At 39.5% G+C, this 13,671-nt stretch overlaps 1 protein-coding gene across 1 annotated transcript in view; it reads left to right on the forward strand.

The window, feature by feature from the left end:
- The window catches only part of NCOA7 (nuclear receptor coactivator 7), a 125,851-nt gene that overhangs the window by 103,082 nt on the left and 9,098 nt on the right, over positions 1 to 13,671 (forward strand). Inside the window, exon 11 of the mRNA XM_006926146.3 lies at positions 5,213 to 5,386. Coding sequence (XP_006926208.1) covers positions 5,213 to 5,386 — 174 coding nt within the window. The remainder of the gene's footprint in view (positions 1 to 5,212; positions 5,387 to 13,671) is intronic.

Genomic DNA, 13,671 nt, shown 5'->3' on the forward strand with positions numbered 1-13,671 from the left:
TTTCCCTGATTAATTAGTGAAAACGTAAACAAAGGAGGGAAAATTTAGCGAAAGTACAGCCAGGAAGAGGGGGCACTGAGTTTTCCATTCAGTCTCTAGGAGCCTAAGAATTAAGTCATCAGTTTGGTTCCAAATGAACTCTAATTTTCTCTTGTGGAACAAGCCTTTTTAATTACTCATTCTTCCTGCTTTTCTATCAGAAGCTTGGTGTGAGGGCCCTAACTACATGAGAGAATGAGGAAATATTATGAGGGAGACTGCCATCGAGGGAAACCAGAGTGTGACAGTGTCCTGAATGTCTGAGACTAGACAAGAACATTTCCCGTTGGGGTGCCTCATTGCAGAGCATACTTTTAAGATTTCCCATCTCATCTCACCTGAGGCCTCCCAAGGTGACTTTGTTGGCTGTGAGACAGAGCCGCAAGGCCATTCAGGGCTGCTGCCCTGCCTGCCTAAGCCAGTGGAGACGCATTCCCAGGTACACAGCTGAGTGGGGCAGCTGCCCCACCATGTTCCCCAAGCACTGAGCACAGTGCTAGCAGTGCTGTGGGCCTGCTCATGGGAGGTGTAGGAGGAAGAACAGGGAGTGAGCAGCATTTCCCTAAGGGCCGCCCAGGGCATGTCACTAATATTACTTAACCTTCATGAATAAAACCCAAAGCCAAGGAAGTAGTTGAATGATACTGTGAGACCTCTGACTGTGGACAGGAACAGAAATGTACCTGTTCCCTTCGTAGTCCAGCATTCATAGACGAAGAGGCAATTAGCTTAGATTAGCTGGAACATTATCAAGGATGGGGATTTGGGGCCCATTATTTAATCTGCTGAGCCTCAGTTTCTTTACCTTTAAACTGGGCATAGTAACACTTGCCTCTTAGAGTTATTGTGCAGTGTAAGGTCCCTGAGGCAGGGAATCACATCTTTTATTTTTTTAGGTAGAAGATATACTTCACCAGCATTGCTAAAAACATAAGGTAACTTCTGTGTTTAATATTAAAATTTTTATGACCCTGAGCCTCTTTTTCATGATATTTTGAGAATGTCTTTCCCCTCCTTTCTAGAGCTTTCTTTATGTGGTAAGTCCAGCAAGCTCAGAGCTTACTCACTTTGAAGAGCTGGCTCTGGCTGCTCTTGTCCCACCACTGCCTGCTGCAGAATAGGCCAGCCACTCTGGAAGTAAACCCAGGGGCATCATTTACCACTCACTGGAAACTCTGCAGTCCGAAGAGAAGAGGCTTGGGAGAAGCCCCCTTACCAGGTCATCACAGGTTCCTACCCAGGCCGAGATATTTTTTCTAGAGCAAATGGCATATACAAGCTGGAATGCTTTATGCTGAAATCGATTTTCCCTCAACTCACAATTTATATTTTCTTATAATATCTAAGAAGAAATGAAATCTTAACTCCAAATCTGTGCCTCACGCCTCATTCCCTTGCTGTCTTACACAAAGGTACACGTCAGCATGAGCTTTTAGCATTTCTTGGAATACTTCTTGAACATGTGTGCTTGTGTTGCAACTTGCCCTATGCAGATAAAATGATAAAAGACAAATGAACAGTTCTTTATGGAAAATGGGTCCAAAAACTGATAAAAATATGCCTTGTGTCATAACCAGGAAGTGAACTGGGAACCGATTCAGAAGTTAATGTGGAATTAAGCTGACAACTTTATACTGCGGTTGAAAGAACCCTGATTGCCACTTCACGTGATGCTGATTAGATAGCCTTCAGAGCCCCGATTCCTTTCTATCTGATGAGAGTTGGTTGGATTGAACGATATCCGGTATCTTCACCAGCTGTAACGTTGTGGAATGTAAGCTCCACAAGGGCAGGTTCACTGGCATATAGTGGGTGCACAGAGTGTTGTCAAAGGAAGGAGTGCCGTCTAACCAAGAACCTCCAGGAACATACCTGAGGTCAAACAGATTGGGTTGACTCGTTGCAGAGAAGGAGAGCGCACACCATAGGACGGTGGGCCATCTCAAGAAGAGGGTGCTAGAAAAGAGTTATGAGATTTAGGTGTGTGGTAGGTAATATAGGGAGAGAGACTTAAGGAAGTGGGACTTTGCTCTAGATTGGATGTTATCAGGAAGCAGAGGTCATTCTGTGATTGGGGGTCTTCTACATCTTAAAGGGAAGACTATAGAGAGGTTAATGCTGTAATTAGTCAAGAAGAACAGTCATTCATATAAGCCAGAGGAGAGGGATGTTTGGTCATTTTTATGTTTGGACAGCGTTCCTGTTTTAGTTCGTGTTCAGATATGAGACCTCAGAGTGTCTTGTTTTTATAACGATTCATCATAGTCATAGTGTCCTTGTCTGATGTTGATGTTTTGTGAAATTGTTTTGTATTCAACCTGAAATTACCAGGGCCAACCTGTGAGTGACAGGCTATTCCCTAACAACGAGAGCCTGACTGATAGGACCAGGCAAGGTCCCGGGTATCAGGGACTGCTTTTCTCTTTCTCACAAGTAAACTAGCCAACAAGTACTTAGGAAACCATTTTCTCCAAAGTGATATGCATATAATAAATATCTCCTTTTCCAAAAGTTCCAGTGAAGTTTATTTGGTTCTCAACTCTATTACAAAATATGGTTAAGATGGGTGAAATTTTAAATGTTAGAAAACTGAAAGAGTTAAAATTGTATATTTATCAAACCTCTCTGGAGTGGTGATTTATTTCATTTTTTTCTAAGTAAATTTTTAATAAGAAATTTTATACTATGTGGTAAAAATAGTTAAAAGATTCTAAAAAACATATGTATTGCTGGTAGGAAGGCAAGCAATGACATCATCCCTCAAAAGGATAACATGGTGTTATATATCAAAATTGTAAGTGCATTGTTTTTTTTGACAGTGCAGTCCCACTTCTGGGAATATAGCCTATACCTATACCTGTACTTGTGTGAATGACACATACCAAGTTATTCATCGTAACATTGTTTATAACAGCCTAATACTGAAACAACCCAAGTGTCCAGCTATAGGGGATAGTTATAGTAAATCCAAAAAAAAACTATAGTAAATCCACACAGTAAAGGACTGTGTAGCTATACATGAGAGAATATACTGATGTGGAAAGATATCCAGGATATATTACGTGAAAAAAGCAAGATAGAGAGTAGTACTATCTTTTGTAGAAACAGAAGACAAAACAACACTACAAACACACAAGAAACTAAAAAAGCAGTCACCTAGAGGGGAACGAGTGAAGGTGCAGAATGTGCTGGATAGGGATGTAAGGGAGAAGGAGAAGGAAGCTTCTCATTATTTGTTCTTTTAAATATAATTTTGATGCTCAAAAAACAGTAATTCCACAATCACAAAGAGCCAGTTCATGAAAAACAAGCTGCAGCCAGGACGAAAACATTTCAAAAATGTTCAACCCACCAGCACTCAAAGGAATATGAAGTGAGTTGGGTAAAACTTAAATATATGTTAAACTCATTAAAAAATTTTTTAAAAAAGGATGAGCAACATCATTATGAAACTTAGGCACAAACTGCAATGCAGAGTAAAGTAGCAGCCTTTCAAACACAGTTTGGAAGGATGAATTGCAAGCTAGAAAATCATATCTTTTGGCCCCGTAATCTCTTTTTTGGGAACTAACTTTGAGAAAATAATTTAAAAGATGGTAAGAGGCATAGATCTTGAGGATGTTCATTATAATGTTATTTGTACAATCAAAGAAATGGTAAAAAAGCTCAATATCCTGAGGACATGAGAATACAGGCTAACTTTGGTTTATTACTTTAATGAAATGTAGCCATTAAAAATCAATACAAAGTCTAGCAACATGACATATGTGCATTATTTAATGTTACATAGAACAATTAATTATGTCTTGGTCCTGATTACAATGAAAAGAAAGCTGTACATGTGGACAAGAACAGATAGGAATATGGAAATCTAAAAACAGTTCGATCCATGGGAATATCAGAATCGTGGGTGACCTTTTTTTTTGTTGTTTTAGTCCTATTAATATTTCTCTTCATTCTTTCATGCTGCTGTAACAATATCATAGACCGGGTGGCTTATAAACAACAGAAATTTATTCCTCATAGTTCTAAAAGCTGGGATGTCCTCAAGTCAAAGCACTGGCAGATTCGGTGAGAACCTGCTTTAGGGTTCATAGATGGCTGTCTTTTCACTGTGTCCTCACGTGGTGAAAGGAGCTGGCTAGCTCTGTGGGGTCTCTCTTATAAGGACACTAATCCTAATACGAGTGCTCCACCTTCATGACCTAAGCACTTCCAAAAGGTCATAGCTCCCAATACTGTCACATTGGGAATTAGGTTTCAACATATGAATTTTGGGGTGATAGAAACATTTAAGCTATAGCAATATTGTTGTAATATTTTTATATAAGTATAACTTTTTAAAAAATTAGCAATGAATTAAACATGGCCTCAGATAGGAAGCTTAAACTGGAGTGATCATTTTATAATTAGAAAAGACTTTAAGAATCATTTGACCCTACCTGTTCTTCACTCTCTTCACTGTGATGGTTGCAGGAGTGGAATCTAAAGTCAGAGAGCTTGTGACTCTTATACCTGGTGGGATATTGCAGGTGCCTGGACTACTGAGAGCTCTCATTCTCTGCTCAGGAACTAGCCATCTCTCTGTTTATTAAGCATGGAGAGATGCTTCAGAATCTTCAGATGTTAATTCTGTATAAGAGAACAGAGAAACTGGAAGCAAACTATATTCTCATGTCTATGTAATTCACTCTGTATCTAATTAAACAAAAGCTAGTATTATTTACTTTGTAGTTATTAAAGGTATTTTATTAAAATTATAATAGTGCTTCAATACATAAAGACCTATTAGAGCATTATTTATCTTTGTTCCTATCTTAAGCTTAAGGTTAATATTTTTCTGATGAATACAGCTACAATAAAAGAAGACCCAATGAGGAAAAAAATGCTATAAATATTTTATTGTGTTTTTCAGTTTTATGTCCCATCGCTTGATCTTTTCCTAAGATTGAAAGACAGTTTCTCGGTGTCTGTGGACTTCTGCTTTCATTTCTTGGCTTATTTTCCAAGTTTGGTATGCTCTAGTAGAGATCATCGTCACAGTAAAATGTTTCCCAATTAGCAAATATAGTTGCCAAGCAGGAAAAAGATGTTTGTGTGTGCCCAAGTCCCTACTCATGCCTGCCAGGAAAGCAGATTTAGTGTTAATTCCTGCGACAAACGTGTTTTTCAGGGTGGATCACTTGTACACGTTCTTTGTTCAGTGGTCTCCTGACGTCTACGGGAAAGATGCCAAAGAGCAAGGCTTTGTAGTGGTGGAAAAGGAGGAGCTGAACATGATTGACAACTTCTTCAGTGAGCCAACCACCAAGAGCTGGGAGGTGAGCACTCAAGAGGGGGCTTTGCTGTTGTGGTCCTTAAATTACAGTATTCATTCAAAATGTTCTCCTGTTCAGATTTCAAGAGCTTCTTGGCTGGCAAGAAGTTAGATTCCCTGTGCACCTTTGAAGTTAAAGGGGAAGAAAACTCTCTTCCTCTGTTTGAATCCGGTTATGTGTGTCAGAAAGACACCACCACCACCACCACTGGGTCATTTCACTCCCCTTAAAATTGCTGCTGTGTCTCCTTTATGTACAGGATGAAATTCAGGCTCCTTAATTTGGAGCTTTTCCCATTATAGAGGCACCATAAATGAGATGAGTAGAATTTAACATCAAGGAGTATAAGTAAATCATTACAATATAATGATATAATTGCCATTGTAAACGAAGTACCAAGTTCTATAGGAGACTGGCCAGTCACCTGTATGGAACCAGAAGTGATCTGAGCTGAGATCAGAGGCAGAAATACAGGCACTTGAGGTAGGATTGGGACATGGAACATGTTCTGGCCAGAGAGAAAAGTCTATGCAGAGGAATGACCCAAGGGAGAAACAGAAAACATGGGGCATTTGATGAACTAACAAAAATTCAGTGTGGCTAAAACATAGAGTCCAAAGCTGAAGGACTAACAAGAAATGAAGCTGGAGAAGTAACCAAGGGCAGATCCCAAAGGATCTTATGAATAGGAGTTTGGTTATTTTCTTAAGGGCAATAGGGAGGCGTTGATCTGTTTTGAGCCTGGAGAAGTATCTACAGACATGCATTTTGGAGAGCTCTCTCTGGTGAGTAGATGTTCAGTAGTTTGGAGCCGGACAACACTTGAGACTTGAAGACCCATTACGAGGCTCTTGCAGTAATCAGTGTTGAGAAAGTACGAGTGCAGCAAAGATAGAGAAAATTGAGTGTTTTTGAAAGATACACAAGGCTTTGTGAGCAATTAATTACATGTGGAAAGTAAAATGTTGAGATTAATATCTTGAGTTTTAGAGAAGGAACCGTAGGGATAATAGTACCTGCCCTTCACTGAGGTAAGGAGCAGAACAAGAGGATTAGATTTAGTAGAAAGTGCTCTGCGTTCTGCTTTTAATCTAAATTTGAGAGACCCATAGAATGTCCAAGAAACAACTGAGAACAAAAGATAGGGTAAAGATCTAAAGATACACCTTTGGAAATCATTAGCAGAGTTGAAGTTATGAGTGTAGATGAGGTCATCCCAGCAGAATATGTCAGTGGGAAGAGAGCAGGGCTCAGAACAGAACCCCTAAGGAAACCAGCTCTAAAGGGTCAAACAGAGACAGCAGAGCCCACAAAGGTCACTGAGATGGAGCAGCCAGGAAAGGGAGAGGGAAACAAGAAAAGTCATGTCTTAGAAGCCAAGGGAAGAGAATGTTTTAAGAGGCAGGTAATTGCTTAAAAATGACCAATGCTTCAGAGGAGGCACAAAATAAGAGCTAAGGGGTGTCTTTTGGATTTGAAACCAAAAAGTTAGTTGGTGACTTTGACAAAAGCAGTCTCATTAAAGTGGTAGTTTCAAAATTTATATTCCAGAGGTTCAAAGAATGGGTGGCCGAATGGGGACGAGTAGGTGGAGCTAGTAAAAGTGTGCAAACAACTCAAATTTGGTTTTAGAAAATGATAGAATATTAAACTGGAAGAAGAGGTGAAGTTGGGGAAGAAATTTCCCTCTTGTGAAAGAGACTAACTTTTTAGATGAGGTCAGTGGGAACAGCAGAGTAGAAGGCATAAAGGTAGGAAATGAGGGGAGGAATCATCAGGAGATTGGACCCTTGAATATCTGCAGGAATGTGTGTGTAGTCGTGGGACTGGCCATAGATAGGAGGTTGGACAGTAGGAAAGAGTAGGATGTGTACAAATAAAATGTAGATTCAGTGGTGATAAGTCAGGACATTTCTCATTGCATGGTTTTTTTTTTTGAAGTAGAAGGAGGGGCATCTCTTAGAAATAAAGGAGGAGTTAGAGGAATATGGAGAAGGTATGAAATGACAACTTTGGAGACTAGGAAAAATGCTAAGGAACTGTAGCAGGATGGCAACCTGGTACTGAAGATCTCATCAGTGTCTGCACTGTTCATTGATAGTGGCACCGGGTTGCAGTAAGGGTGATGTTCTCCAGATACATCAAGTGGGCAGCCATATTCTTCTAAGGCTAGAACCTTGTCAGACTGGAATGACCAAAGGTGATAAGGCTGGTCCCTGAGGTCTAATCCCTACTGGAAGGCCAGGTCCTTCCATATATGTGTTTGCAGTCACTCTTCTCTTGCTCATTCACTCCCTCCCAGCATGAATGTGTGTGTTTGCATGTGCACACACACAGCTTTCTATGGCAAACTCCTGTCATCCTTCAAAGTCCAATTTATTTGTCACTTCCGTGATGCTTTCTGAAATAGTTACTCCTCCTGTCTCCCTAAGCCCATTGCTCATAACTCTATATTACTCAGCAATTTACTTGTTTACATGTTTTTCTCCCCATAGTTCACATGCTTCTTCTTTGAGACCATTGTTTGAAGATATTTAAGCCTATCTATTAGCTTCTCCCTCCCTTGGCTTTTTGTATCAATTTTGTTTTTCCTCCTATCCTTGGCCAGTCTTTCTGAGTCTACTTTGCTTGTCTGTAATTTTTCCTTGGCTCTCTTCTCTCCTTATCTGTTACTCTTCCTTGGATGAGCTTGTCACCTCTTGAGGTTTTTGCTGCTGACTCCAACATCTGCCTCTACCACATGCCTCTTTCTCCCAAGCTGCTACTCTAGAGCTCATAGATGCCCCCACAGGCACTGCTGAAAGTTTCCACAAGGCAGAGATCATGTGACACTGGCATTCTGACCAAGGCACCCAGGAATATCAAGTAGTGTCCTTAACCTAATCATATCTGCCAGAGAGACGCTCATGAGATGTGTGCACAGAGGAAGCAAGTTAGAGAGGGTGCATCTTCTTACCGAGGCTGTAGTTTCTTGCCTCAATGTGGATTTCCAGAGAGAAGGTTTAAGTTGCACTGGAGACTTAATCCTTTCCTGACTAGACCTGAATATTTTGAGCCAAAGCAGTTCTCTTAAGGTCTATTCTGCTTCTTCTGCCTCTTCTGCCACTAATCCCAACCTTGAATCTGCGCTCTTGAAAACTCCAATGAGAGAATAAGTCACACCTACTAGTACTAGAGGAAAAGGCGCTAAATTGGTACTCAGAGAAACGTCTGCTTCAGAATCTAGAGCAGAATGAAGTAGGCTGGGCAGTCTGCCCCATGCTGTTTCAGATTGAGCCACTGAGAAAAATGCAAGAGGGCAATCCCTCTAGAATGTAGCCTCTAGACCTATATCGAAAGAGGAAGAAAGTTGGTCTGATCTAGGTTCATAATTCTCTTGCTGAAACTCGGGACACAGGGAAAGAAAAGATGACTGGAGAGAGAGGTGACTGGACTGGTCAGGCCACATGGAAGAAAGAGTCCAAAAATGCAACAACGTAAAGAATGCTGGGCAAACTCCCCCTGCTTGCAGAAGCCAGCTCTCTCTACTAGCATTCCCTTACAGCCAAGCCACCTTAGCACCTTTCCTTTCCCTGTGGGTAGGGATAAGAGACCTTCACTTCTCTGGAAGCTACAGAGATCTGATCCTCAGCATGTCCAAAACAGCTCACAATCTTTCCCCCCAAAAACACATGCCTCTTATGTGTTTACATCTTAATTAGTGATGCTCCAAGCAAAAAATCAAACCAGGAATCTTCTCAGATTCTTCTCCTTTGTTGGCATATCTAGTCATTCATCTCTAGGCAGAATCTTTTTGATTCTGATCTTAAACATGGTTTAGAGACCCTGGTTCCCCTCTACCACCACCACCCTAGTCAGCCTGTCTGAACCCTTCACTTGGACTCCCAAGGGCACTTCCAATCCTAACTGAACTACCGGTCCATCCTCCCATATGCAAGCTCTTTAAATTAGCTTTATTTCCTAATTTATGGAAATAATACCTGACTTTAGGAAATTTGGAAACTACAGAGAAAACTATAATGCAGAATATTTAAAAATATTATCAAACCACACAATACTTTTGTACAGTTCCTTAGACTTTTTCTATTCTGCTTTAGGATGTTTTCTAAGAGGTGAGGGTGGGGAATAAATGTAGCTTTTTATTTTTTTCCAAAAAGGGATTATGTATAGTTTTGTGTCTGATTTTTCTCATCTGAAATGTTGTGGTAATTATCACATTAAAGATTTTTAAGCCTCGTTTTTAATGGTTGCATTATATTTTTGATTTCAATTATGACTTATTTAATGATTCCACACGTTCAGGTATCTTTGTGTGGTTCAAGCATTTAATTCTTAGTTTCCTGGAAGTGAAATTACTTGGTTTAAGGATACTAATATTTTAACATAATGCCAATTTAATTCACCAGCAATGTGTGGGATACCCTTCTCACCATGCTTCTGCCAGCAGAAAATGTTATTACTATTATTTCTTTCTAAAAAGTTTTGCTAATTTTGAAGCTGAGAAATGATACATTTTAATTTTTATTTCCTTGATTATTATTGAGTATAGAATGAATATATGTGTATGTTTATATTATATATAATTTGTGTTTTTTCTTTGTTGTGATGCCCACTAATTTTCTTTGCATGTTTTTCTAAAAGAATCTTAATAGTTTCATCACACTCTTTGAGTTCTTTATGATTAAAGATATTAATTGTCTCTATATTTTTTCAGTTTTTTATTTTTTTCATTTTTTTATGGTGACATTGGTTAACGAAAATGTCTCCTATATTTTTGACAGATTTTCTTCCTAGTTTGCTATTTGCCTTTTAATTTTACTTATGTTTTTGTTTGTGGTTTTTTAACTGTAGTTTTTTTGTGTGTATAGTTGGTCCTGTAGTATCAATTTAAACTCTATTCATTCTAAAGTTGATTTATTGATATAGTCAATATTTTAATAGTTTTTTTTCCAGCACCATTTAATGATTTGTGATGTTTTCTTCATCATGCTTAAAGGTCTTGTATATGTTCTATGCTATCTGTTTAATTTGTTTAAATAAGGGAACAGGGAGGTATCATAAGCATGATCTATACTCTCATGCTTAACAAACTCAGTGGCTTTCTATCGTCCGTAGCAATCATTACCCACCTGTCCATCCACAAGAACCACCACTTGGCAAATTATTTTTTTTAACTGAATCCTAGACCCTCCCCACTAGAAACATTAAGTCAGTAGGTCTGGGGGAGGAGTATTGGAATCTGTATTTTTAAAAGCTCCTAGATCAGTGGTCCCCAACCTTTTTGGCACCAGGGACCAGGTCCTATGAGAATCTAATGCCTAATGATCTAAGGTAGAGCTGAGCCGGTGATGCTAGACTGGGGAGCAGCTGCAAATACAGGTGAAGCTTGATTGCCTGCCACTCACCTCCTGCTGTGCAGCCCAGTTCCTAACAGGCCACAGACATTACTGGTCTGTGGCCCCGGGGGTTGGGAACCCTGTCCTAGATGATTTTGAACAACCTTGTTTTAGAAATACTGTCATATAAGTTCTAAGCCCCTTCACGGCACCGAGATTCTTCATTTTCTCCAGTTCTCCTTCTCCAACCTCATTTCTATTTCCCTTGCTCTCTATTCTCAAGCTATAATGAACATAGAACGTATCTGTGTGTTTCTGCTGTGCCCTTCACCTGGACATCCCACCACCCCACCCTCTGCTCTCAAACTGAAGCCCCATCTCCTCTGTGAATAAGCCATCTCAGAACTCTAGCAGGCCCCAGCCTCCCTCGGGCTGCTATTAACTATTAGCATTTGTATCACATGGAATGGCATTCATTTATTATAAATGTCTCTCGACCGTCCTCACCCACTCCCTCACTGACTCGAGAATCAGAACCACTTTGTGTCCCTGTGCCTGGCAAAGCACCTGGCTTTCGCCATCATATAGAAAGTGCTCAGTAACTGTTAGCTGTCATGAAGTGCCAGGTTCTTAAGGGAATGCCATCTCACTGGCACAAAATTCTAGTGATTCTGCCCCAGATTGTGTTCAGGCTCTGGCATTGAGAATAAGTTCTGGCTAACCTGGGACTGATCACAAAGTACCTGCCAGAGGCCTTTTTAGAGCTGACCCCCAGGATGAGCTATGCAAGAGCACTCTGATCCCCTCAGCAAGACCAAAAGACCATTTGGGATCTGGAAAAGCCACAGAAAGATCACTGGAAATCGATTAATGGTGTTCTACATTTCTTTCCAATTGTCTAACATTAGATCCGGGGAGTAGAGCAGGACTCATTGTGCCTCTAAGTCATTAAGATTAATATCCTAAAAAATAAAAAGATTTGCCTTTTTTATTTTTACTTTGCCAGCTGTTTTGAAAAGCTGAATCTAAAATAATATTTTCCTCAACTTCATAGAAACCAGATGTTTTCCTATTCTTTTAAGTATCCTCCCACCCAGCAAACATGACATGGTATTGAAGTGAAATGCCATTGTTCTCAGTGTAATGAGCCTACCTCTGGTAAAGGCTCCTTTTGATCGTCCCCTTGGGATTCAAAGTGATGTCAGGGAAATTACGTAAAGTTTAAAATGGAGGTTTTGCTTTCGAGTAGGTACTGGAAAAAACTCTGCAAAGGCAGGGCTAGAAAAGCCAGCTTAGCCAGAGGACAATTAGGAAGAAAAGTATAGGAAGGGAAAAAAAAACAATGGTGTTTGTCGTATGGTTAGGAAGCCACCGTTTCAAAGGTGAAAGTGTCATTTTACAGCCTCACAGCTATACCTGACAGGAAGTGTGTGTTTGCTGTAAATCCTAATTTGGGTGTGTTCCTGTAGAAATGTTGAACCTCTCCAAAGGGAAACAGAAACTCAATCATGCAGGAAACTAGATACTACAAAGAACAGTTGTAGCTCAGCGTGGGTACAAGTAACAGTGGTGTGAAGGCAGACAGAGAAAAACTCTGTTCCCTGTCAGAGAGCAAGCAGACGGTTCTCACCTGGTCACGATGAAAGTCCGAAGATTGCCCTTGGACATTCAGATTTTATATTGTGCCAGACCCAACCAAGAGCCTTTTGTGAAGGTATGTTGGAGCCCCGAGAGCTAATGAGGTACCAGTGAATTCCCAGACTTCTGCCACCTGCCACTCGCTATGGTTTGAAAGGCTTTCTTAATTAGAAAAGATTGTGCTGACATTTCAACCAGAGCAGGTATTATATTCATTTTGGAGATGGGTATGGTATGATTTGCCTCTTGTTTTTGGAGTCAAAAATCTATATTTGTTTTTTTTCCTTTCTACAGCCTCATTTTGTAACTGTGTTAAATGTAGAGTTCACCAAAAAGATATGCTTTATTAAAACACATTTAAAATGCTGGATGTGTGATCGTTTGGTAGTGTTTTCTTTAAATATGTTCTCCTTGAGAAGATAATAAAATCTATAAGCTAATTTCCTTACCTGTAAATCTGGCTTAGACAACAGCAGGTACTTTATATTAATCACTGTGCATTTTGGAAATTGCACAGTGTATTATCTGACAGCTTTGACTAGCTATAATTTAAATGTTTTTCCTCTATAATGCAAAAGTTATTAATACTTGTACCCAAGAATTTTGATGAATTAGTCACTTTATATAGTTTTTCAATTTCAAAATAATTCAGTGATTTATCCAGACTTTAGGAGGGACAAAAAATAGGTTTAAGGTGAAGTTGACTTTGATAGTTCATAAACATAGTTGCAGTGAAATCATAAATGTTGTGTACAACATCATGTTTCTCAATTTTAGAGGAAAGACTCCTTTAGTAGTGTCTGAACTGTACATGAAGAATCGTAACCCAATTATAATTTAAACTAAAGCTTAGTGTTTCTTTGGATTGTTGCTCCTGATAGCTGTTACCATTTGTCATTTATATCAGGGTTGGTTGCTATGTACATAATCTTAAGAGAAAACATTAGGAATCTTGATTAAAAAAACTATCTAATCTCTATAGATTTACAGAATGATCTCTGATTAGACCTGTATTTCAAGGGTACAAGTTGCTTGTGGAGTTATACATAATTCTTGTTCAATGACTGAACAATCAATCAACAGCAGTAGTAAAAGCGGAAAACTTGAGGTTTTAATGTGTATGTATTAAGTGTCTCAGCTGTACCTTGTTAAAATCTGCATTTGTTCTGAAATTGAAAATTAGCCATTTCCCCAAAGTCCTGATTCAACTTATGTCCGGCTGCTAAAATTCCACCTGTTATAGGCATTTGTGTAACTGAGCTCGTTTTTAGCAGCCAAAAGAAAAGCAAATACATCATTCTTCTTAGCTAATTTGTCTTCATTTCAGATCATCACCGTCG

The sequence above is a fragment of the Pteropus alecto genome, unplaced genomic scaffold (genome assembly GCF_000325575.1).
Source record: "Pteropus alecto unplaced genomic scaffold, ASM32557v1 scaffold79, whole genome shotgun sequence".
NCBI classification, from domain to species: Eukaryota; Metazoa; Chordata; class Mammalia; order Chiroptera; family Pteropodidae; genus Pteropus; species Pteropus alecto.